The sequence below is a fragment of the Pristiophorus japonicus genome, chromosome 7, assembly GCF_044704955.1.
Source record: "Pristiophorus japonicus isolate sPriJap1 chromosome 7, sPriJap1.hap1, whole genome shotgun sequence".
NCBI classification, from domain to species: Eukaryota; Metazoa; Chordata; class Chondrichthyes; family Pristiophoridae; genus Pristiophorus; species Pristiophorus japonicus.
In genome coordinates this window covers 196802037-196829502 of record NC_091983.1, presented here as the reverse complement: position 1 = coordinate 196829502, position 27466 = coordinate 196802037, and the positions used below count along the sequence as shown (strand labels likewise).

Here is a 27466-nt window from a genome sequence, read left to right as displayed (position 1 = left end):
CATCACTGAGGTTAACCGAATCTGTAATTTTATATCTAGAGACATAGGGTTAGATTTTCCTCCATGATCTTGCCTAAAATGGACTGGATGGAGGCATAGATTGAGGTAAAATTGGGTGTGAAGGGCTTACCTCTGCTTTGCTGTCAATTTCCTTTCCCTGTGGAAACTGCTGCTGGACACAGCCCTTCATTGATTGGTAAAATTGACAGATGAAATTTAATGCAGAGAAATGTGAAGTGATGCATTTTGGTAGGAAGAATGAGGAGAGGCAATATAAACTAAATGGTACAATTTTAAAGGGGATGCAGGACAATGTACCCACTAATTTTGAAGGGGGTGGGGGGGCTTTGCGGCCCATTCAAAATTCTCCACACGTGCAGTTTTTCCCTTTAAAAGCTAGTGAGCTGGCTGCGCACTACCTGTATAGCACTGCAGCAGCACAGCTTAAAGGGAACATTGATGCAGGACCAGAGAGACCTGGAGGTGTATTTACACAAATCTTTGAATGTGGCAGGACAAGTTCAGAAGGCTGTTTTTTTTTTTAAAAAGCATATGAGATCCTTGGCTTTATAAACAGGCATAGAGTACAAAAGCAATGACATTATGCTATATAAATCACTGGTTAGGCCTCAGCTGGAGTATTGTGATCAATTCTGGGTACCACATTTTAGGAAGGATGTCAAAGCCTCAGAGGGTATAGAGTAGATGTACTAGAATGGTACCAGGGATGCAGGACTTCAGTTACACGGGGAGACTGGAGAAGCTGGGGTTGTTCACCTTAGAGCAGAGAAGGTTTAAGGGAGATTTGATAAAGATGTTCAAAATCATGAAGGATTTTGATGAAGTAAATAAGGAGAAACTTTCCAGTGGCAGAAAGCTCAGTAACCAGAGGATACGGATTTAAGGTAATTGGCAAAAGAACCAGAGATTAGATGAAAAATTTTTTTACACAGCAAGTTGTTATGATCTGGAATGCACTGCCTTAACGGGTAGTGGAAGCAGATTCAATACTAACATTCAAAAGAGAATTGGATATATACTTGAAGCGGAAACATTTGCAGGGCTATGGGCAGAGAACAGAGAAGTGGGAATAATTGGATAGCTCTTTCAAAGAGCCAGCACAGGCACAATAGGCTGAATGGCACGTGTAAATGGGAGTGGGGCCTCAGTGGCTGTGCTAATTATCAGCACAGCACATTTTAATCACAGGAACAGGGTACTTGGCCCAACAGGTCTATCCTGGTGTTTATGTTCCACACAAGCCTCCTCCCACTGTAATTCATCACACCCTATCAACATATCCTTCTATTCCTTTACCCATCATATATTTATCTGGCTTCCCTTTAAATGCATCTATGCTATTCACCTCAACCACTCCATGTGCAGCGAGTTCCACATTCTCACCACTCTGAGTAAAGAAGTTTGGCTTGATTTCCTAATTGGATTTATTAGTGATTATCTTGTATTTATTGGCCCTAGTTTTGGAGCCTCGCCGACAAGGTTATAAACCCCAGTTCACTTACTTCTGTAGGCCTTAATCTCTGCCCAGTCACTTGCCTCTGTAGACCTACAAGACTTTAGCTTCCTTGATTTTCAGGGTTCTTCTGACCCTTTTAAATACTTGGTTGCTTCTTCTGATGCTGCAGTGGCAGTCTGAAACAGCACAGCTGGGATTGGCAGCAGGAGCCCACCATTTATATTCAATGACCCCCAACTCAAGGAACTGAGTCAGAATGAAGTTGGAGAGGTGGATAACTGGACAAATATACCCCCTCTGCCCCACCCACTATACATCAAAGAAAAGAATCCAGCCTAGTATACAAAAGCAAGGAGCTAATGTTAAACTTGTAAGAACCTTAGTTGAGTGGAATACAGAGTATTTTGCAATGTTTTTTGGCCTTCCATTATAGGAAGGATAAAGAAGCAATTGACAAGATGTAGCCTTGATTAACTAGGATATTACCAGAGATGAATGGTTACGGTTATGAATACATACTTGACAGTTGAGGTCTTTTTCACAAGAGTGTAGAAGGTTAAGAAGTGACTTGATAGAGGTTTTCAAGATTATGAAAGGTTAATGATATGGTAAACAGTAATAGACTATTTCCACTGGTCAGTGAGACGGTATCAAGAGGGTACAAATTGAAGATAATCACAAAGAATAAAGGGGAGTTTAGAGAAAAATCCTTTGCACAGAGGATAGTTAGCATGTGGAAGTTGAAACTACATTTTTTTTTCAAAGGAAATTCGATAAATGAAAGAGGAATATTAAACAATATGGGGATCAAATGAGGGAATGGGATTAAACTAGGTGGCTTGTATGGATAACATTTGTGATGCAGACTTGATGGGCCAAATGACCTGTTTCTATGCTTTAATATTTGATTCTATGAAATAGTGAGTGAGGCCAGGCATGAATTACAGTTTGAGAGTCATTTGCAAGGGACCGTTATTGTATCTGTTACTGTACTGTAATACCCTGATTGTACCTTGCTGATCCTGAATTCTACCTCTGAGGTTTGCAGGAAACTTTGGTAGAACTTAAATGCAACGTTAAACTGATTTAACACAAAGTAGTGCTTCCTTGTAACTTACTTCAAAACCTCATATATGTTAATAGATTTCACTAGGAAGAACTTTTTTATAGGTATGTCGGGAAACAAATAATTTTACAACAGTGACGCATTACAGCTTTAAGTCTAATTGTAATGATTATTGGGTGGAAAAATAAACTCATTGCTGACGAGCACAGGGAAATTTATCATGCTGGGCTTTTTTTTTTAAAAGGAAAGGACTTGTATTTATATAGCACCTTTCACAACCTCAGGACATTCCAACATGATATACAGCCAAGGAAGTGTAGTCACTTGTGTAATGTAGGGAAAATGCACTAGCCAATTTTTCGCAAGGTTCCACAAACAGCAATGAGAGAATAACCAGATAATCTGTTTTTTTTAAGTAATGTTGGATGAGGAACAAATATTGGTCAGGACACTGGGAGAACTCCCCTGTTCTTTGAATAGTAGCATGGGAACTTTTACGTTCACCTGAGAGGGCAGATAGGGCCTCGGTTTAATGTCTCAACCGAAAGACAGCATCTCTGAAAGTGCACCAACTCCCTCAGGAATGCACTGAAGTGTCAGCCTACATTATGTGCTTAAGTCTCTGGAGTGGGGCTTGAATCCATGTAAAGTTGCAGCATGTCATGCTGCAACAAACATTAATATGACAGTAGTAAAGTTATATTAATACACAAATACAATAAAAAATGTACCAAATACTTTTCTTCAGCCTGTTCTGTCTACCCTATTTCCCTCAACTCTCTTCCTTGCTCTCACTAAATTGTATTTTAACTTCAACTTTGTTTTGTTTTATCGAAATCTATTCTAATCTAATTAACCCTGCATCACACCTGGTCAAATATTTGCCCATCTGTCACCAGCAGCAGCACATAGGTAAGAGTCTTTACATAGGATATACAGCACAGAAACAGGCCATTTTTATGCTTGTGTTTATGCTTCACTTGAGCCTCCTGTCTTTTCTCATCTAACTCTATCAGCATAACCCTCTATTCCCTTCTCCCTCATGTGCTTATCTATCTGTTCCTTAAATGCATCTATACTATTCACTTCAACCACTCCCTGTGGTACTGAGTTCCACATTCTCACCACTCTCTGAATAAAGAAGTTCCTTCTGAATTCTCTACTTAATTTCTTGGTGACTATCATATTGATGGCCTCTAGTTTTGCTCTTCCTCACAAGTGGAAACACTCTGTGGGGCCGAAATTCAGGTACGCCAGAAAGCTGGCGCACCAACGATTTCTTACCTGGTTTCACCGCCGGGAGTGATGAGGTGGACTCTGAATTGATTTTTGGGACTTTGTACTTTTTTTGACGTTGGACCGGAAGTTGGTCATAGTTGGGGTGGAAGTGTGGCGATAAGTCATGCTGAGGGGCGGAATCGAGTCTCCACCGCTGTCATTCAGCGGTCGTGACGTCAGCGTGCATGTGCATCCCCATGCTCTCTCCCCTCCGTTAAAGGGGAGAGAATTGGGCGTTTTTTAGCTTCGGCCATTGGGACACCAGGAGGGTTTCGGCCGAGCCAGCCAAATCAGTGGGCAATATTTTGCCAACCGATTGGGAAGTCGGCCGGAAAAAATAAAATCATGGTGGCAGCGGCAGTGCGCCCTCCCCTTTAAAGGCCGCCACGCTACCGGGCCGCACACAATCAGGAGAAGGTGCATCGACAGAGAAAGCTGTCGGGAGCACCACGCGATGGGGTGACAATTTTTTTACTTTAATTTGGGTAGGAGTATTCTGGAGGTGCGAGAGTGGCGGAGCGCGTTTTGGTGATGCACTTGCCGCGGTCGGCAGCAGCAGGTGGAAGTGGGGACAGGCCGAAAAATCCCTGACCTGAATTTGGGTTGGGGTGGCCAATGGACTGCAACGAAACAGCGGAAACAGGCCTTACACGGACTCTGAATTTCGGCCCCTGTATCTACTCTATCAAAATGTTGCATAATTTTAAAGACCTCGATTAGGTCACCCCTCAAACCCTCAGCCTTCTTTCAAGAGAAGAGAGACCCAGCCTAATCATCCTTTCCTGATGGGATATACCCTCACATTTCTGGTATCATCCTTGTAAGTCTCCTCTGCATCCTCCAGTGTATTTATATCCTTTAATATGGTGACCAGAATTGTACACAGTACTCTCAAGTGTGATCCAACCAAGGTTTGATACAAGTTTAGCATGACTTCTCTACTTTTAAAATCAACCCCTCTAGAAATAAACCCTAGTGCTTGGTTTGCTTTTTTCATGGCCTTGTTAACCTGCGTCACTACTTTTAGTGATTTGTGTATTCGAACTCCGAAATCCCTTTGCTCTTCTACCCAACTTAGATTCATATTTTCCAAATAATATGTGACCGCTCTCTTTTTCTTACCAAAATATAATACCTCACATTTATGTGTTGAAATTAATTTGCCAATTACATGCCAATTCTGCAAGTTTATTAATGTCTTTCTGTAATTTGTTGCAGTCCACAGTACTGACTATTCCTCCTCCCCTCCCCAAAGTTTGCTGCCATCCATAAATTTAGAAATTGTGTTTCTGATTCCAAATTTTAAATAGTTAATATAAATTGTGAACAACAGTGGTCCCAGCACTGATCTTTGGAACACCACTACCCACCTTCTGCTACTGTGAATAGCTACCCTTTACCCCTAAACTCTGATTCCTGTTTTGTAGCCAGGTAGCCATCTGTTCAGCTACTTAGCACCTGACTCCGCATTCTCTGAACTTAGTTCATTAGACTATTATATGAAATATCGAAGGTTTTTTAAAATCTAGATAAATTACATCTAATGCATTACCGTTGTCTACTCATAAGAACATAAGAATTAGGAACAGGAGTAGGACATCTAGCCCCTCGAGCCTGCTCCGCCATTCAATAAGATCATGGCTGATCTGGCCGTGGACTCAGCTCCACTTACCCGCCCTCTCCCCGTAACCCTTAATTCCCTTATTGGTTAAAAATGTATCTATCTGTGACTTGAATACATTCAATGAGCTAGCCTCAAATGCTTCCTTGGGCAGAGAATTCCACAGATTCACAACCCTCTGGGAGAAGAAATCCCTTCTCAATTCGGTTTTAAATTGGCTCCCCCGTATTTTGAGGCTGTGCCTCCTAGTTCTAGTCTCCCCTACCAGTGGAAACAACCTCTCTGCCTCTATCTTGTCTATCCCTTTCATGATTTTAAATGTTTCTATAAGATCACCCCTCATCCTTCTGAACTCCAACGAGTAAAGACCCAGTCTACTCAATCTATCATCATAAGGTAACCCCCTCATCTCTGAAATCAGCCTAGTGAATCATCTCTGTACCCCCTCCAAAGCCAGTATATCCTTCCTTAAGTAAGGTGACCAAAACTGCAGGCAGTACTCCAGGTGCGGCCTTACCAATACCCTCCCTGGACCTCCCTGCTTTTGTACTCCATCCCTCTCGCAATGAAGGCCAACATTCCATTCGTCTTCCTGATTACCTGCTGCACCTGCAAACTAACTTTTTGGGATTCATGCACAAGGACCCCCAGGTCCCTCTGCACCTCAGCATGTTGTAATTTCTCCCCATTCAAATAATATTCCCTTTTACTGTTTTTTTCCCCAAGGTGGATGACCTCACACTTTCCGACATTGTATTCCATCTGCCAAACCTCCGCCCATTCGCTTAACCTATCCAAATCTCTTTGCAGCCTCTCTGTGTCCTCTACACAACCCGCTTTACCACTAATCTTTGTGTCATCTGCAAATTTTGTTACACTACACTCTGTCCCCTCTTCCAGGTCATCTATGTATATTGTAAACAGTTGTGGTCCCAGCACTGATCCCTGTGGCACACCACTGACCACCGATTTCCAACCTGAAAAGGACCCATTTATTCCGACTCTCTGCTTTCTGTTCGCCAGCCAATTCTCTATCCATGCTAATACATTTCCTCTGACTCCACGTACCTCTATCTTCTGCAGTAACTTTTTGTGTGGCACCTTATCGAATGCCTTTTGGAAATCTAAATACACCACATCCATCGGTATACCTCTATCCACCACGCTCGTTATATCCTCAAAGAATTCTAGTAAATTAGTTAAACATGATTTCCCCAGTAAATTAGTTAAACTCTCTCTATTAACTTCAAAAATTTGAATGAGGTTGGTCAAGCAAGACTTTCCCTTTTGAAATCCATGCTGACTTCATTATATTTTTGGTTTCCAAATGTTCTTCTATTTTGTCCTATAGTAGGGATATTATTTTTCCTACCACTAATGTTAAGTTGACTAGTCTATCGTTCCCTGGATATGTTCTCTCTCCCTTCTTAAATATAGGTATTACGTTAGCTATCTGACAGTCCTCTGGCACTACACCTTTGTCTACCAAATTATTAAATATGTGTAGTAATGCCTATGCTATCTCTGCCCTAGATTATTTTAAAATGTATGGATGCAATCCAAGGGTTTTATCCTCTGAGTTTTATTAATTTATTTAACATATCTACTCTTTTTTTATTTTAAATGTAGTATTTCATTTCTAATCTCATTGTTCGATGACATGTCTACCTGTTTTGTCCCCCTGGTAAATATTGAAGCAAAGTAGTTATTTAATATTTCTGCCATATCTCTATCGCTGCCTGTGGTATTATCCTGTCCATCTTTTAGTGGCCCTATTACAATCCCTACCTTTTTTTAATTTATGTACCTGTAAAATATTTTACTATTTTGTTTTATGTTCCTTGATAATTTAATTTCATATTCCTCTTTGCCTTCCTAATTGTTTTTTTGACTTCCCTCCTAATCTCTTCGCATTCTCCCTTATGCTCTCCCCTGCTGTCCACGTACTTCTATGTGTTTTACTTATTTCTCTAATTTGTTTGCATATTTCTTCCTCCACCTCCCTTCCATTATTAGGTGGTCTGTAGACTATCCCTATTAGTGTGATTGGTCCAGTATTATCTTTTCTCTCTATCTATATGGATTCTATTTCAGTCTTGCTATGTCACTTTTTTCTGCTGCCATTATGTTATCCCTAATAAGTACAGCTACACCATTTCCCCTTTTTGCCTCTCTCTATTTTCTAAATATATTATACCCTGCAATGTTTAATTCCCAGTCCTGATTTTTCTGTCGCCATGTCTCGGTAATCCCTATGTCTGGTTCCTCGCAATGTATTATTGCCCCAGCTCCCCTGTTTATTATGTACAACAGTGCATTGCTGTACAGACAGTTTAACTCATTATTAATAGCAGTTCCTCTCATTTTATTCTTTTTTCTGGAATTCCATCTCTAAACCTCTTCAATGGTTTAAGATGCCCTTTAAACTCTATAGGGAGGATTTTAATATAAAATGGGTTTGGACAGTGGGTGCAATTAAATTGTTGAAAATCGGATTCCTGACCTGAACCCACCTGTAATGCATTTGCTTCATAGTTCTTTGCTTAAGAATTCATAGCAACACATTGCTATTAAATACTATTTGGTTTATTAACAAAGGTTTAACAATCACACTACAGTACCAGTTCATCCACTAGGCTCACAACTGCATGCTTCATCATGGATGACCAAGACCAAATGACTGGGGTATTATTGAGTCTTGCTAAGCCACTCACAATGCAACAGCTCTACAACTTTTTTTGTAGAAACAATAATCAAGTGTCCCCTGGTTAAAGGGAGGATCACACTCCAACAGCTCTACAAACCTGTGAGTATACTCACAGGTGCATACATTACGCCGGCCACTTCTGGTTTTAACAGAGGTGGGACGGGGGCAGACAGCCAATCCACCACCAGGAGGCAGGATGTCAATTTAAATATAATGATTCTGGAAGCCTCATTTTTAACCTCCATTTTGTTTTTAACTGCATGTGGAAGAGCTTTACACACGGCAAATGCCTTTACACCTACTTCTTGGATCCAGGGTCCCTGCCGAGCCCAACCTCCGTGAGGACACCGATTGGTCTACCCCACCCCCCCCCCCCCCCATCCACAATCATCCTGAGGCTGACCATGACCTTTCCTTACCTCCCCCGCGCCCCCACCAATAGCAATAGGCAGGCCACGATCGTCTGATGGCTGGCTACAATTTGATCTTCACCGCCCTCTCCCTACCGATGATCATCAGGATGCCGATGATCCTCTGGTGGCCAGCCCTGAAGTGATCTACAGCCACCACCAGGCCCACGATGTCGCCGATCTCTTCCCTCTTCCCCCATCCCATAATGTCAGCTATCATTCATCGACCACCCCCCAATCCTCCGGAGGCTAGTACCAGCCCCTGCCCCTCCTCCTCTGTGCGACCTAGTGCCTCAGGCCTACCTGCCCGCAGCCTCTCCATGTGGTTGGCTGTGGGCAAGAAACCGAGGCCTAGCATGCAAAATTGGCCTCCCAATTGCCTCAGAGCTCCCTCCCCTGGCTCCTAACCCGCCTTCCTCCTTAAAATTCAGACCAAGCTTTTAGTCTCCTCTCCTATTATCTTCTTTGGCTTGGTGTCAATTTTTACGATTATGCACCTGAGAAGCCCCTTGATTGTTTTTCTATGTTAAAGATGCTATGTAGGTGCAAGTTATTTCTTCCTCTGACTTGCACCATATGTTTTGATAAGAGCAAAAGGGATTTTTTTTGGGCTAAATATAATTCTTTGCAACCAATTGGAAGCACAAACTTGAAAATTGTCTCGTTCAATCTCCTACACAAAAATGTATTCAAACAAAAAAAGTTATTGATGGATGAGTAAATTTATGGCCAGAATGTTAACGATTCATTTCGAGAAGCAATAGATCGTAGAGCATCTCTTTAATGTTGGGGAATAAATAGGTTTTCAGTTCAGAATTTCACTTTTTTGGGAAGGGGCCAAATTAGCAGTCTTCAGGAAGACTTAAAAAATAGCAACTCTAAAACCCCCAAGATATTAACCAGAGACTGATTTGAAGAACTTTGCAAAACATATGTACAAATAGCGTTTCTAACTTTTTTCTTAGTTTATAATCAATAATCAGATTAAAAAATTAAAAAAACAAATGGTCCAGATAGAACTCACTCTTCTCTTGGAAGAAAATGGAAAACAACAATTAGCAATTTGTGCTTTTTATAAACAAAATAAATAATCAGGATAATCCATTAAACCCAGTTGATGATCAATATGTAGCAAATTACTGTTCTATAAATGGTAAACCAAACCTGATTCCACATCTAATACCCACTTTTGTAAAACACCAAAATGTGTGGTAATCAATTCCATTTTTAGCACTTGTGTGAGCAGGGAGCTGTGTATACTTAATAGAATCTAGTATACTGTGTATACTTAACAACAATGTAAACTAAAAAGAAAAGAAAGAATTTGCATTTCTATGGTGCCTTTCATGACCTCAGGGCATCCCAAAGTGCTTTACAGCCAATGAAGTACATTTGAACTGTAGTCACTGTTGTAATGTAGGAAACATGGCAGCCCATTTGTGCACAGCAAACTCCCACAAACAGCAATATCATAATGATCAGATTATCTGTTTTCGTGATGTTAATTAATGTTGGCCACAACACAGGGGATAACTCCCCTGCTCCTCTTCAAAATAGTGCCATGTAATCTTTTGGTATTAAATACCATAAGGCTTATTTTGAACTAAATGGTTCATGCAGGTGTGGGTTGCTGGAATATATATATATTTTTAAATGCCTCTTTTGGTCCCTTATGGCACACACCATACCTTAATTGAGAGGGTTCTCTTTTAACCTGTTCATGGGCCTTTATCAGTGCAGTTCTATAACTGACTGGAAGGAAATGTGATGTGTGGCACAATACCAGTTACTGTGACCATTAAGATTGTGCCCTTTCCTCAACAACACTTGAGCAGACAGATGGAAAATTATCTCATTGGTTAGAAGAAATTACGGTTTTTCATGAGCTAAGTCTATTGAGTTGATTGGGTTTGAGGGGCACCGTCTCACGGATGTTTTTGACAGCCAAAAAGGTATATTTCTAAAACGAATATTCTGTGGCACTTGTAGATGGTCTTATATAATGAGTAAGTAGAACTCTGGATATAGTTTCACAATTTCATTTACTGTAGTTAATGGGTGACTCAGTTACATTAGGAAATAGTTTAGCTGAGACCAGAACATGGGTTGGCTCCATTTCAACTTTGCACCCGCGCAATGCGTCTTATTTTCGAGATTTTATTCAGCTAGAAAGGGGAGGAGGAGAATGGTTCTGTCAAGAGTTTTGAAATGGTTCTCTTTCATCTGATTGCAGGTGGAAAGTTTGTTTACCTTCTTCAGGACTAAGGACCAGGAGACTTCATTATCTATTGGGTAGTCCCAAGACCTTCTGCCTGGTGGATTTAAGAAGCTCCTTATTTTCAAATACATTACCTCACAGTAGAATATGCCTTATGGAAATTAGTTTTGCTGTACTGCAATTTTTAATAAAAAGAGGTCAAGCTCAGTTGGTGTGACTGGATTTGTATTTTGATATTGGTTGAGTTTAATTTGCAATATTCTACAAAAATCAGATTTGTCTAAGTCAAATTCCTTCCTAACCTGTGAGGATGACCTTTCTACTTGAATGTCCCCACATAGTTCCCCAATCTATAAAAGGAAATAGTTGTACATTTAGTAATGTCCTTTTATCTCATTCATTATGCTTTAGGTTTATTCATATAGTCTTGAATTTGAGGCCTCTTTTTAAACAAAATGGTGCTGTTCATGCAAAGAGGTGCAAAATGAACCCCTGCCATGATAGCTGCAGGGAGGGAGTATCAACTAGTTGATGTGCAGAAATGCTACTACCATAGGAAAATGCAAATTTTGGCAGTAAGAATAATTTTGTTGGTATTACTAACACCATATTTTCTAACAAAGATTTGAGACATCATTTAATAATTACTGCTGTTAAATTAAAAACACCAGTTGAACTAATTACTGAGGATACGTGTCATTTGAATAACAAAGCTTCCATTTTCTGTCTTTTTAAACAAAACATAATATAGGTATGCCAGAAGTACAATTGGACATGCAACCCTCATTACAGATAGGAGGGATAGCTGTTTTGTTGGTGCTGGATAAAAAAGATCTGAGACTGAGGTGGGAAAGAAGGAAGTTTAATGCTGAAATACCTTATCCTGGACAAAGGGTACACCATCAGAGGATGAAATACTTTTGCTTATTGGAGAAGGATTGTATTTGAAGGTTGAGGCTTAATTAGGACAACATTGACCAACATCAGTTAGATGTTGCCACAAGATCTTGATTCCTTTGTAGTGACTCTAGGTACTCAGCCTATTACTGAAAAGTGATATACTATACATTTATATAACTGGCAGTTTTTGTCCTGTAGGCAATTGCTCTATACAGTGACTCCTGCTGTACGGTCGCTATATGTCGTCACCTGTGAACCAATACAATGCTTTACATGCCCTTCCTCTTGGTGCAGTTCAATATCTGCAGTGAGTCGTAAGTGCTCAGGTGGCGATAATGTGAATATTGTAATGATAACAACCTCCCTGCAGGTAGGTGGAGGAAACTACTGTGACATTGCACTGCACTATCAACTACATCCCTTTGTGATCCAGTGAGCTGGCATAGAAACAGTTAGCCTTACAGCAAAAGTTTAATGCAGTTGTTGGATTTCCCAAAGTACTGTTAGTGGTTGATTGTACCCACACATAGATATGGGTTCAGCCAGCCAATCCAGTGGTATATGTCTACTGCAAGTGCTTTCTTTAGTAAACATAATTCTCCAAAGTTCTCTGAAATATCCAGTGTCAATACATGACCCATTATTCTTGGATAGTGTTGTACACCCAGTTCGTTTGAATGGAAGGAGCATTCCTTGACTGGTTTTTGGAGGAAGCAACATTATAATCTATGAAGCCACAACTTATGACACCTTTGAATTTCCTGTAAATACAGGCTGAGTACAGATATAACTAGGTACACAAGTATATATAAGCTATTAGAAAAATCAATTTTGATCCTTGGTTTTGCATGATTCTGGAGGTGCTGTACATTATTCACCACACAAAGTATGCCATATGGATTCTGCTTAACATTGAAATCTAGAAGGGCCTAAATCTCGACATACAAGAAGAATGGCTGTGTTCTGGCAGTGGACGAAGAGGACTTCGAACATCCTGAGACAGGGAGACACCATGGTGAGAGACTAGTTCAAATTTTAATGATGCATTGTTTACTTAAAGCTCTCTCACCCTTTCCCATGGTCACATTCAAGTCATCCAAAAGACATTGATAAATTATCTGAAAGCAATAAAACTGATATTTTATTTGGGGGGGAAAAAAAAGCTATGTTTAAATACAACAATAGGTTTACCTCATTTTTGCACTAATAGAGTTAAAAGTTACCAATGACTTGAGCTTCAAGAGACATTGTATCAGAGAATAAAATAATCCAGTTTCTTGACTGAATAACAAAAATCATAAACTAGTAACCATTTATAAGTGTTTTTAAATAATGTGTATGCAGTTTCTAATTGTGATACTTCATATGTCTTAGAACTGCTCCTTAATATATGTATGAACTGGTGGCTGTGATTTTTGTGACCCCATTGTTGGCACTGCCAGTAGAAGGACTGTCATCCAGATCAGTTTGGTAAGTGTCATATATGGGAGTGATGGAGGCTATAGTGTCACTGAGTAATAATTCTGACACCATTAGTTCTTTAGTGCCTACAGCGGTTTCAGAGGACAGCCTTATGGCTTCTGCTGGAATTTCTACACCAAGGTCACTCAATACAGTCTCAGCCACAGACAGTAACCAGAGAGTCCTCATGTTAAATGTTAAAATGTATTTTCAGATTTTAGAAGGCGCCCAGCTAACTGATTTGACTGGTTAAAGATCAATGTGGATAACATCCCTAATTTCTGAAAGACCCGGTCAGGAGAGCAGAATACAAGTATTGTCCAATGTCTTGCTACCTCCACGCACTGATTTTGTTGGAGCATTTCCCTGATATCGACAACAGCCACAATTGGAGCATTTTGCCTTGTAGCTCCGATGTCATAGAAGCATGTATCAGAGTAGTTTGCAATCCCTCACTAAGGCTGATAAAAACCCTCAGTGAGCTCAGATTGCATACGGTCAACAAGGTTATTTATATTGTGCTCCATAATGAATTAAATTCCAGTCAAACAAAAGGCCAGTGCACTATGCATGTCAGTGTGCAGTTCCTGCATGGTTTGCTCCACTGCATGTTTGTAGGTCTGTTTTGCCTACTTCTAACATCTTAAGCTGCCAAGCAGTTTTGGCCAGTAGATAATTGCACTAGACAATAACTCCTGCTGTACAGTAGCTGTATGTCACCACCTGTGAACCAATAGGGTGCTTTCCTCCTGGTGCAGTTCAATATCTGCAGTGAGCCGTTAGTGCTTATGTTGTGTAGCTGGTTATAATGTGGCTATTGTGATGATACAGCCTCTCTGTGCTATTGCTATTGATGGATGCTGTAGGGTTAGTAGTTGTGGTAGTGCTTTCTGTATAAGTTATGTGGCAGAACTGGTGCAGGCAAGTCCAGGTGATCCTGGTACATCTATAAATAGAAGGTGTTCACACTGTAGTAGTTGATCCATTATCGTGTCACCTTTACATTTTAAGAAACTGTTTCAGTGTACAGTTTCAATGTAATAGTAATTATTTTGACAATGTTATCTAGAATCAGTGAATCAGTTCCCCTGATCATAAGCTCCTGAGTTTCCAGGGAGAAGATAGCAGACACACATTCTTATTGAGCTCCCTATTGTTGCTGGGTTCTTTCTGAGTTGCACATGTAGCCTTACATTTATATGCTGTTTTTCCTTTTTGTAACATCATTAACTCTTTTAGATCATCACAGTGGCTTTTTTTATTCCTAGGGATAGCGATCAACCACTTTACTATTTCTTCCCATGCTTGCCTGCATGTCCCTGGGTGCATAGATGTGGCAAATACTGAGACTCTTCTAGCCATGGCATCATTTGTAGACATTTTTACTTCTGCCTCTGTGAAATGTGGCTTTCTCATTGCTTCTCTACCATTTTCTGTGGTGTTCTAATGTTGGTATTATTGCCAGGCAGTAAAATATAGAAGTCATGCGAGTCATTTCTAGTTAGTTAAAATGGATTATTGCAATGTCTTTCTAATTGAATTACTTAACTTTCTGCTGTTGGAAAATGCAGTAAGCTGTGCTTATCAGAAAATAGGCCCACATCAGTGGCATAACTATCCAATCAGCAGAACACAGCGCAGTTCGAAATGGCAGAGGTTCTTGTCACTAATACTTAAAACAGGGAACGTCACTTTGTAAGTTTTGGAAACAAATACGTTATTATATGAAATAATGTGCCAGATCATTTAACACGAGAATCAGAGAAAACTATGGAAGATCCTGAAATGGCAAATGATTAAATAGATTAGGGTTTAACAATGTTCTTCAAATAGGCCAGGTGCAATAAAGAATAAAACTCCATAACCGCTAGAATAAAGCAAAAGAGATGGGGCTTTGACCTGACGGGCAGTGTGAGAGAACCAAATTACTTACTGGTTACAACCAAAAAGTTAACAGATTAAGACATTTTCTTACCTTTAACTTACAGTACACTATATCGCAATTTTTCAACCATCTATCCCTACCTAGAAATCTGTGCAGTATTTTGAAATCTTTTAGAGAAAACTTGATGCAGAAGATTAATACAAATATGAAAGTGTATACTGAAGCTGCATTTAATGTATCTCATTTCCAGTGATATGCCTCTCAAGCTCCATCATTGTATATTTCATTGTTATTACTGTTATTGTTAGTTCTTGATTTACCTGAAGCACTGTTTTCTAGCTGTAAGATAATATTGGTATAAAATTAAAATATTTTCCAAAAAATTGAATTGTGACTTAAAAAGGTTAAAGTATTCAAAAGACACACTGAGGGGAAGTTTTTGTAGGAAACAATAAAGACTAAATTTTATGCCTAAACTTTCTAAGAACAAGTCATATTTTTGTCAAGAAATCCGTTGTCCTACATGAATTGCATGTAACTGAGTAATGAGCAGAAACTATCTAGAGTCAATCTGCTATAGAGATGGTCCTGTGGGTGCATGGCTGATTTAGAAAAAAAGTAAAAGTGAACCATATCTTAAAGGGGAACACGTTCCTATATCGTTTTTAAAATATTTTGCCTTTTGAGAAAAATGTACACAATTTAATTCTTATTAACAGCCGACTCAAAGTCATCATGTGGGTGTCACAGCTGGGAGAGAACTGCTCCACTGACTTGTGCTATGGATCCACGAGTGAACAGCGCTCATGGAGGGAGCATAGATCAGTGGAGAAGATTAGGTGCTGAGTCATAGTACGTGTGAGTTCTTAACTAACTCTAGAATACCCAGGCAGTGTGTTGATCCTTTATGTCTGCAGAATGTCTCTCTAGTGAACATGAATCCCAACAACCTATTGCACAGTAATAGTGTGTGACTTCTCCTAATAGGAAGTAGATTTTCTTTTCACAATTCATATGGGGGAAATATTTTACAGTGAAAGTACACCAAAGGTTAGGTAGCCTTAAAGGAGAATGAAATAACTGCAGAAATTCAAACAAGGGACAGAGCACAATTTCTAATCTGTTTCAGTTTAAGTTTATAAAAAGTTCAGGAAAGGGAGGCTCCATTTTTTAATGTTTTATTTTATCACATGCCACAAGATAACCAAAAATTGCACAACTGTGTGTAGTCTCCAGTATGAAGCAAAATGATTTTTGCTTCTACTGGGGTTAAAAAAAATACAGATCACATGGTGCCCTTTTAGACTACTGGTGCAAATATTTACATAGATCTAAATGTCAATCTAAGTCAGGTAAAAGTTTTTAAAAAAATGTTTTAAAAATTGTAATCATTGGTTTATGAAACGTTGGGGGACACAAGTTACCACACAGCAGCCTCTGTAGAGTAACAAAACACACAATTGAATAAAAAACAGCTTAAAATGTAACAAGAAGCTGCTGTTGGAACAGAGCTGTCATGCCCCTACAGTACTGTGCTAAAACGATGAAAAGTTAAGTAACACTTTTTCCAATGACTGTGTCATGCAGCTTTCAGATCAGGTTCATAAGTTCAAAATGTGACGGGACCCTCAAGTACCGGTGATAAAATGTAGGGTAAGTAAACCTGATGGGGGAACAAAAAAAATGATCTGTTCGATATGAAATATTTCAAATGACATTGTTATAGAGTTCAGTAGGCTCTGGAAAACGAAAAAAATGTAACTTCAGTATTCCAAAGCTGTCGCTGAATTAAACATTTTATCAATTTTGATCCAGGGTGAGAATAAGCAAGGTGTACTTGGATGGTGGGTGGGTGGATGATGATGGTGGCGGGGGGAGGGGGTGGAGAATGGATGTGTCTTTAAGCAGGAGTAAGATGTTTGTTAGGGACAGTACACTGAAGGTAACTTATTAATATTTTAACCATTTTTATGCTTTAAAAAGTGAATATTCAAAGGAAAGAAAGTAACTGTATGGTTTATTTCTCTTGTATATGCAATGTGTGTTTTTTTTCACTGGGTTGTGGGAGGAGTTCAAACTGCTCCATACCCCATTTATCTTATTACTTTGTCCTCATGCCAAATCTCCCATTACCTTCAGTCCTCTTAAACTTTCACTCTTTCTGGAAAGGCAGGGCAGCAAGTACCACTAATCTCCATGGCTCCACAGACCCTGGAAAGGCTCTTTGACAAACTTGGCCACTTTGGAAGGTAAATATTTTACACTTATTCGTTTTGGCTTTTGTTTATTTTCTTTCAATGAAAACAAAACTAAGCTTTTGCTCAGGGACATTGCTTGGTAGCTACTAAAGGAGCACACACAGTCGTATTTAAGACTAAAGGTAATTTTGTCTTAAAACTCTTGTCATTCCTGATGTGCAGTTTAAACAGGGAAAACCATTTTTTTTAAAGGATCTGAATGGTAAACATATATTTTAAGACTGTGAAGGTAAACTAAAAATAAACTAGGTTTTAATTCCCTTTCACTCCTAGTTGTTGATCTTATGAGAACAAGTTGCTTATTTTTTTAAGTAATGAAGTTATGTTTAAAACATTATTCTGTGCAGCTCTGTTTTTATTTTCTACTAATCAAAATGTCTTTGTATTTTCCAGATTCCAAGCTGCTGTGTATTTTGTAGTCAATTTCCAAACTATAGCATGTGGGATCCACTACTTGGCCTCAGTCTTTCTTGCTGTAACACCACAGTTCGTCTGCAAGTTACCTGGAAATGTGACCACAATCCTCGTTTCAAATACTACAGCTGACCCAGGGGATCTGTGGAACTTGTGGGCTCCAGGATCACGCCGTGTTATCGCTCAGATGGAAAATGGAGAGATCTGGGAGGCCGAGCAGTGTAGTCGCTTCAAAAGAATTGGGAGCTTCGAGCTGGTGAATTACTTTAAAGGCAACAGGACACGCTTTTCCTGCTCTGACGGTTTTAACTATGATCCAAGCCATATTGAAAGTAGCATTGTGACTGAGTGGGACCTGGTCTGTGACAGAGAATGGTTGGCAAAACTTACCCAGCCTATCTTTATGCTTGGAGTCCTGCTCGGGGCTGTGGTATTTGGGGACATTGCAGACAGGTAATTCTTTCTATTGTTGCTAATTTTGTTGACAACTCATTGAAGTTTTATTTGTAATTTATTTTCTCTTTCTCCGCCCCCCCACCCCTCTTTTAAACATTTCCCAGCATCACATCCTTTCCCCGGCTGAGTTGGCAGACTGGAAACCTGCTCTCGGGCCTCTACCAGTGCTCTTCTCTAACTGACTACTAGGATGTGTAATAGTGTGAGCAAGGGCAATTATCCCCTCTGATTTTCCCTTCTCTGTTGTAAAGCAATTCGCCTTTTGTTTACTGCTTTCCCACCACAGCATTGTTCAGTTGGAGAACTCACTTTGTGAGAAATCGCATTCTAACACTCTGTAGTACAGCATGTTGATGTTGCATTGCCGTGTATCAGCCCTAGTTGCTGCTTTTGGAAAGTTTACATTTTGAAACTTTCTTTCAGTAATTAGCTAATTATAAGAAGTTAGGATTCTATTGTGTAAGAGTTTGCTTTCTTGCAAGGGAGTTCAGACCCATAGACTGACTGAAGAATACTCTGACAAGATCAAATCTGACCCAACTCTAACTTTATTAGCAATTGATTGGTATTTCTTGCACTTACTATGCTCAAATAAAAAATCTATGGCTTTACACAGTGATCATTAACTTTTACATGCAATAGCCCACGAGCGGTCAGGCCACATTGATTGCAGGTCCTCTGGGTCTGATTGACCAGATCGGGTCCCTTCTCCGACTGCAGTACCAAGGGTTAATCGCTTTTTCCTTATATTCTTGTAATTTCGGTCTCAGCCACGAGCATACGATTAACTATCTGCATCCCATAGCTGTTCCACGTGTCTGTCCATTTCTTACAATTGCATAACTGAATTAAATTTCCTTCTGTGTACTGTGAAAGTATCAAGTATTCCCATGTCAGGTGCAGCTCTATTCAGATGCTAAGTTCCCACAAAACACCAACTGCAAAAGAAAGAAGAATTTTCATTCATAAGCGCCTTAATATATCTCTCAGAAACATCCCAAAGCACTTGATATTCATTGAATTACTTGGAAGTGCATTGTTGATATGCAGCCAAATATTGTGCACCGAGCAAGGTGCCAAATCATCAGTGAGATGAATGACCAGTCTATCTCTTTTTGCCATGTGCATGCATGTATGTTGTATGCATCTGAAAATGCAAAGCACTTTTTGGAAAACCTGTAGCAAGAGCACAACTGACAATGAGCTAAACAATGTCCACTGCACATATTATGAGAGAGTGCGATCGGCAAAATTGTGCTGATTTGGCTTTGTATCTGCTGAATACTATATAGGCAGAGGATCGGAAACAGAAACCAACCTACTAAGATTCACCAGTTCTCACTCACCGCACATGACTCCTAAAGATTATATTGCATGTTGGAGATCCGATTGCAACAGACTTAAGACCTCCCACTTTCTCTAATACCATGTAACTGGGGCATTTGTGCTATGAGCTTAACATTCTTTGGCAACTGGATTGATCATGCTATTTCCTGCAACTCTACTCTCAACCCTTCCCCTCCCTCTCAGAAACACGACAGAGTTCCCCTTGTCCTCACCTTTCATTCCACGTTCAACGTATCATCCTCCGCCATTTCCGGCACCTCCAGCGTGATCCCACCACTAATCACATCTTCCCCTCCCCTCCCCTCTCAGCATTCTGAAGGGACCACTCCCTCCACAACACCCTGGTCCATTCCACAATCACCTTCAGCAACCCCTCCCCTTCCCATGGCAGCTTCCCGTATAAGCACAGGCGATGCAGCACCTGTCCTTTTACCTCCTCCCTTCCCACTATTCAGGGTCCCAAATATTCCTTCCAAGTGAAACAGCGATTTACTTGTACTTTTTTCAATTGTATACTGTATTCGCTGCTCGCGATGTGTTCCCTCTATATTGGCGGGACCAAGCCTAGATTGGTTGACCGCTTTGCTCAACATCTCCGTTCAGTCCGTAAGTGTGACCCTGAACTTCCGGTCGCCTGTCACTTTAATTCTCCACTCCACTCCCACTCTGATATCTCCGTCCTCGGACTCCTCCGCTGTTCCAATGAAGCTCAAGCAAGCTCGAGGAACAGCATCTCATCTTTCGTCTAGGCACTTTACAGCCTTCTGGACTCAACATCGAGTTCAACAATTTCAGAGCATAACCTCTGGCGATCTTTGGCTCCCTTCCCCCCCCCCTCCCCATCTTATGTTTTTTTTCTTCCTTCTCTTTTTTTCTCTTTGTCTCTAATGGCAGCTGGTCATTACTCCGCCATTCACACCCTGTCCACCTTAACTTTTTTAAACTTCTGTCATTACCATTTCAATTCGGCCCATCATCCCTTTTGTCTCTCTAATCTCTCCAACCTTCCACCCTGTCATAGACCTTCCCTTTTGTTCTTTCTTTCCCCCTGCCCCCCTTCAGTGCTTAAGAATGTGCTCTTTTCGAACATTCGGCAGTTCTGACGAAGGGTCGTTGACCCAAAACATTAACTTTGTTTTTCTCTCTACAGATACTGCCTGACCCACTGAGATTTCCAGCATTCTCTGTTTTTATTATGATCATGCTGAATCTGGTTTACTAATAAATGCATGGCGATGTGGTAACACGTGATAGTTTTACATCATTTCTAAGCAAAAGACTCCAATTGGAGCCTCAAGGAGGAAAAATTAGACTACCTGTCACACTCTGGCTGTCTGGCACAACCTACTGGTGGTCAATCTGGGATGCATGGGAACGGATCTCATTTTAAAACAAAAGTGGTGATTTTGGTCTCAAAAGTCAGAAAATAGCAAAGGAACAAGGAAAGTTTTGAGAATTTTTGGTGCAAGGATTGGAGCACTCTACCATTTTGATGGGTAACGTACTGTGTATACTTAAGTATAAGGCAACTACGAATAAAACAGCCCCTCAAAATGTAACCAAGAAACCCAGAACTCTTTTACAATATGGGCGCCTGTCTCCAAATGCATTTCTCTTTCTTTCTCTTTTAGTCAGTGGATTCCTATCTGCTGTTGATCTACTTCTGCAGCTCTGTGATGTTTAAATTGTAGCTCTTTGTCCTGACATACTCTGGCTCTTACGAGTGACTTTAAATTTCCTCTCCTACATCCATCTGTCTCCCAATGTTAAATCAGCAGTGGAGCTTGAACTTCAGTCAGGAGAGAAAATTGACATTTAAGGATCACAGCACTCATGGCGCAGACAACAGCTGGCAGCAGTAGCTGCTAGGAACGCAATGTTTATAGTGTGCTTGGGGCACCATCTTTAGTGAAATGAGAGAGAACTAGCCAATAGGGAAACCTGAGGGAGAATATGACGCACATATAAAACAATTACCACCTATTTTTAGGCCCAAAAAGGATGCAAATTTCTAGTCCTATGCACAAGTATATATAGTATGCTATGAATAATACTGATAAAAGCTCTGGTCAATGGCCTGAGAGAGGAGACTGAACCATTCCAAATCCCCCTCCCCAGCAACACCTAATTGGTTATTAAAGTCAATAATCTATACATTGCTAAAAATCTTGCAGATGGCATCCACTTCCTGCCCACTAACCTTACTGTTGTCACATATTTTGTTGATATAATTGCTATGTCAATATTTCCCATCTGATTCTATTGTCAGTGGTCACATTGTAGTTGCAGGCTCTCGATGGCTATGTGGAGTGAGTTTTTGAAGTTTGTCACCCAACTCTGTCACTATCTTGTAAGAAAAAGAAAACTTAAATTCATCAACTGATCTTGGGCAATGCCACATGCAATTTACTAGTATAATATATAACAAGTCTCACATAATGCACTCACTTCCTTTAAAGGTCATGCTTTCCCTTACATTTTATTGATAATACCCTTCTCACCATGAGGAATGCTGTGAAAGATCAGCCAATGAATAATAATGAAATGGGCTATTGATAAATATTTGAACTCAATTTTAGTCCATATTGACCCATATTTCATTATTTGGGCTTTATTCATAAATACCCAGACTTGAGCCACTGTTGAATTTGGGTCCCTGTATCCTTTTGAAAATGACCATGGACACACCAACAGAGGCCAATTATGTGTCATAATTTTCCATATTTCATTGCTAGTTTTCCCACTATTAAAGTGTGAGACAGCTAGGGTCTCTGGCTAGAGTAGCAGCACATTGCTTTATTTTTATACTTGGTGGTATCGTTGGGAGTTGTCATTCGAACTTATGTTCACTGGTGGTATGTCTCGAATTCCTAACACACTTGTGTGAAGGAGCAGCATAGTTGTGTTCTCCTTTGGGCTAGTGGATGCACCAAATTCGGGCCTATGGTGTTTTTCTGAATGTACCCTATTCTATGAAATCTGTTTTCTGACTTCACAAATTTAAATTTAGGATATCATGTACTTCAGAAGCCCAAATATAAATTTTTTAGGAGAATGAAATACCTCCATTTCTCTCTCTTTAACCAAGCCACACGCAATCAACAACTAAGAGTATAGTTGATGACCTACTCCTGGATCCACCAATGCTGCTACGAGCTACGCAGTTGCATCTCGAGGACAAAACTCCACCTCCAATTTTTTGCCCAGTAGAAGGCACCTCACCTGCTCAGTACAGCTGAGAGTGGCAACTTGGTGGAACAAAGCTGTGTCCTGCCACATATCCAAATTGATAACATTGATTCTGAGTTTTAGCATGCATAAGCCACTTTGTTACAAGGTGAAATTATTTGTCAACAGGGGCCTCAATGTGCTTAAAAGATAGATAAATTTGGTTATTATCTATTAATTTTCTATTGGGTTTCAGGAATGGATATTTTTAATACTCTCTTCATTGTATTTTCAGTTTTTTGATTCTGATGACTTTGCAACAATAGCTCTGATGCAAGGCGCTTTGAGTACATAATGTGAATGTTTTAGAATAATTTCTAAGGAGCAGCCTAGTCTAGCTAATGACAAGGCTAATAAATGCAATCTCTGAGCTAATAAATGCATTTACATAGCTGCACAGTTTTAGGTTCACTACTAATTTGTCATTGTTAACCTCTTTTTAAACCTGCTTAGGTTGGGTCGACGCTCTATACTGTGGTTCACAAGCACTGCTCAGTTTGTGTTTGGAGTTGCTGTCGCATTCACCTATGATTATTATAGCTTCATCATTGTCCGTTTCCTCCTGGCCCTGGTATGTATTGAACTGCCCTTTATGTTTACTACCTTTTACTAGGTATTAAATAGTTAAGTCATTTTAGATAAAGATTCGATCCAGGCTTCAGACTATGTTTCAGACTGCATGTATAACCAGTGTGCAGTAAACCAAATTTGTAATCCCAAATGAATCCATTTCAGGTTTATTTTTGCAAATTCTGATGTGACCAAAAGTTTGTTTATCATTCTTTTTATCAAATGCAGAGAGGAAAAATGACCTATTCTGCATCTACTGTCCCTTGTTTTTTCCCTTAGAGACAGGCAGAGGCTGAAACAACTGCTTTTGGGTTGGAAAATCAGATTAGGATGTTGTTGCAGAGTTACATGGAGCAAGGCAAGGCTGTGGACCAAGGCAAGATCTTAAATTTGATCCTTTGGGGATCCGAAAACCTGTGTGAGTCAGTGAAGATGAAGGTGATGGTCGAATGGGAAGGATGTGGGTGGTAGAATTTTTGACAATTTGCAATTTATGGAAATGGAAATTGAGAGGCCAGCAAGGTTGAAGAATCAAACCTAGAGGTGAGGAAAGCATGGATAAAGTTTTCAGTAAGATGGGATGGGGGCTGGTCACAGTAAGGGGCAGGCACTATTATAGAGGTAGAAGTAATTGGTTTAGTACTGGATGGGAAAAGTAGATTTGACTCTCAACTCTTGAGTTGAACAGAATGCTAAAGTTGTGTGCAGTGTGGCTCTTACAGCAGCAAGCTGCCTTAAAGCAGGAATAGTGTTGATGGCAAGGGTGCAAAGTTTTTTTGGCAGGCTTAAAAACAATTGCTTGGGTCTTCCTGATGTTCAGTTTAGGGTTTAGCTTCAGACTTTGACAACCTACAGTTGTTTTCCCTTTACCGCTCCTACAGACAGTAACTAATTCTGAGATACAGTTATACAAGTTCGAGGAGCTTCCTGAGTGACCATTCTTCTATTTTAAGTTCTGATAGTGTCAAGGTGGCATCCCAACTGAGCCCAATTCTGTTTTTTACCCAATATCCACCCCTGTTTATTTCCAGCATATCACTTAATAGCGATCAGAAGCAGAAACACTACCTAAAATTTTTGCAACCTAATATTTGTAGCTTCCCGACTGTTGTGCTGGCTGAAATAAGATTATTCAGCACAGACTAGGGATTGAGACTGGAAGAATTCCAGTTTAGGGCTGCTAAAGTTCAGGAAACCTAAAAGGTCATTCATCTTACATATATTTTTTCTGAGAGTGAGAATCCCCTTTTTCAAAAGAAGATATCCCACTCCTTCCCCATTCAGTGTCTGGAGTCTCATAGCCCTTACAAAGGATAAGAAAGAATCATTCATCTACAGATCTTCCGAATAGTGGAAGGGAAGTGGAGGAAGAAATATGTAGGCAAATCTATGAAATGAGTAACGTAGAATAATAATCATGGGAGATTTCAACGAACCCAAACAAACTGGTAAAAAAATAGGGAAAGGGGAAAAGGGAATGGAGTTTTTATAGTGTTTTCAGAACTCATTTCTTACCCAGTACATAAGTCCAACAAGAGAGGAATCACTACCGGATCTGGTAATGGAAAATGAACCGGAACAGGTAAGAGAAGTAAGCATAGAGGAACATCTAGGAAAAAGTGACCATAACATAATAAGGTTTAAACTAATGATTGAGAAAGACATAAGTAAAACAGAGACCAAAGCAATAGATTGGAAAAAAAAACAATTTTGAGGGTATGAGAATGGAACTGGGAAAGTAAACTGGAAAAAAAATTGATAGACAGTAAGATAGAACAGCAATGAGAAATATTTAAAATTGTGATCAGTAGAGTTTGTTCTTTTAAAAAAAAAACACAAGAACAAACTAGCCAATAATGAAACACCATGGAGGGCAAAATTAAAATAAGGAAAAAGAGATGGCGGAAGTTATAGCAGATGCATTCGTTATAATCTACCAAAATTCTCTGGACTCTGGGGAGGTACCAGCGGATTGGAAAGCAGCTAATGTAATGCCTCTGTTTAAAAAGGGGGGCAGACAAAAGACAGGTAACTATAGGCCGGTTAGTTTAACATCTGTAGTGGGGAAAATGCTTGAAGCTATCATTAAGGAAGAAATAGCGGGACATCGAGATAGGAATAGTGCAATCAAGCAGACACAACATGTATTCATGAAGGGGAAATCATGTTTAATTAATTTACTGGAATTCTTTGAGGATATAACGAGCATGGTGGATAGAGGTGTACCGATGGATGTGGTGTATTTAGATTTCCAAAAGGCATTCGATAAGGTGCCACACAAAAGGTTACTGCAGAAGATAAAGGTACATAGAAACATAGAAAATAGGTGTAGGAGCATGCCATTCAGCCCTTCTAGCCTGCACCGCCATTCAATGAGTTCATGGCTGAACATGAAACTTCAGTACCCCCTTCCTGCTTTCTCGCCATACCCCTTGATCCCCCGAGTAGTAAGGACTTCATCTAACTCCCTTTTGAATATATTTAGTGAATTGGCCTCAACTACTTTCTGTGGTAGAGAATTCCACAGGTTCACCACTCTCTGGGTGAAGAAGTTTCTCCTCATCTCGGTCCTAAATGGCTTATCCCTTATCCTCAGACTGTGACCCCTGATTCTGGACTTCCCCAACATTGGGAACATTCTTCCTGCATCTAACTTGTCTAAACCCATCAGAATTTTAAACGTTTCTATGAACTCCAGTGAATACAAGCCCAGTTGATCCAGTTTTTCTTGATAGGTCAGTCCCGCCATCCCGGGAATCAGTCTGGTGAATTTTCGCTGCACTTCCTCAATAGCAAGAATGTCCTTCCTCAAGTTAGGAGACCAAAACTGTACACAATACTCCAGGTGTGGCCTCACCAAGGCCCTGTACAACTGTAGCAACCCTCCTTGCCCCTGTACTCAAATCCCCTCGCTATGAAGGCCAACATGCCATTTGCTTTCTTAACCGCCTGCTGTACCTGCATCCAACCTTCAATGACTGATGTACCATGACACCCAGGTCTCGTTGCACCTCCCCTTTTCCTAATCTGTCACCATTCAGATAATAGTCTGTCTCTGTTTTTACCACCAAAGTGGATAACCTCACATTTATCCACATTATACTTCATCTGCCATGCATTTGCCCACTCACCTAACCTATCCAAGTCACTCTGCAGCCTAATAGCATCCTCCTCGCAGCTCACACTGCCACCCAACTTAGTGTCATCCGCAAATTTGGAGATACTACATTTAATCCCCTCGTCTAAATCATTAATGTACAATATAAACAGCTGGGGCCCCAGCACAGAACCTTGCGGTGCCCCACTAGTCACTGCCTGCCATTCTGAAAAGTACCCATTTACTCCTACTCTTTGCTTCCTGTCTGACAACCATAGTTCTCAATCCACGTCAGCACACTACCCCCAATCCCATGTGCTTTAACTTTGCACATTAATCTCTTGTGTGGGACCTTGTCGAAAGCCTTCTGAAAGTCCAAATATACCACATCAACTGGTTCTCCTTTGTCTACTTTACTGGAAACATCCTCAAAAAATTCCAGAAGATTTGTCAAGCATGATTTCCCTTTCACAAATCCATGCTGACTTGGACCTATCATGTCACCATTTTCCAAATGCGCTGCTATGACATCCTTAATAATTGATTCCATCATTTTACCCACTACTGAGGTCAGGCTGACCGGTCTATAATTCCCTGTTTTCTCTCTCCCTCCTTTTTTAAAAAGTGGGGTTACATTGGCTACCCTCCACTCGATAGGAACTGATCCAGAATCAATGGAATGTTGGAAAATGACTGTCAATGCATCCGCTATTTCCAAGGCCACCTCCTTAAGTACTCTGGGATGCAGTCCATCAGGCCCTGGGGATTTATCGGCCTTCAATCCCATCAATTTCCCCAACACAATTTCCCGACTAATAAAGATTTCCCTCAGTTCCTCCTCCTTACTAGACCCTCTGACCCCTTTTATATCCGGAAGGTTGTTCGTGTCCTCCTTAGTGAATACCGAACCAAAGTACTTGTTCAATTGGTCTGCCATTTCTTTGTTCCCCGTTATGACTTCCCCTGATTCTGACTGCAGGGGACCTACGTTTGTCTTTACTAACCTTTTTCTCTTTACATACCTATAGAAACTTTTGCAATCCGCCTTAATGTTCCCTGCAAGCTTCTTCTCG

The 27466-nt window shown here is 40.2% G+C and overlaps 1 protein-coding gene and 1 long non-coding RNA gene across 6 annotated transcripts in view; one reads left to right on the top strand and one right to left on the bottom strand.

Moving 5' to 3' along the window:
* The window catches only part of slc22a16 (solute carrier family 22 member 16), a 115824-nt gene that overhangs the window by 41910 nt on the left and 46448 nt on the right, over positions 1-27466 (top strand). For 2 of the 3 annotated variants that reach the window (XM_070885680.1, XM_070885681.1), the window contains 3 exons: positions 17193-17272; positions 17675-18148; positions 23180-23297. In XM_070885680.1, coding sequence (XP_070741781.1) covers positions 17193-17272; positions 17675-18148; positions 23180-23297 — 672 coding nt within the window. Of the gene's footprint in view, positions 1-12198; positions 12693-17192; positions 17273-17674; positions 18149-23179; positions 23298-27466 lie in introns of those variants that run through there. The other variant, XM_070885679.1, reaches the window with a different exon arrangement.
* Positions 18721-27466, bottom strand: part of LOC139267406 (uncharacterized) — a 34382-nt gene continuing 25636 nt past the window's right edge. For 2 of the 3 annotated variants that reach the window (XR_011593896.1, XR_011593894.1), the window contains 2 exons: positions 21699-21845; positions 18721-19089 (listed from right to left, as the gene is read on the bottom strand). This is a non-coding gene — a long non-coding RNA (uncharacterized lncRNA). The remainder of the gene's footprint in view (positions 19090-21698; positions 21846-27466) is intronic. The other variant, XR_011593895.1, reaches the window with a different exon arrangement.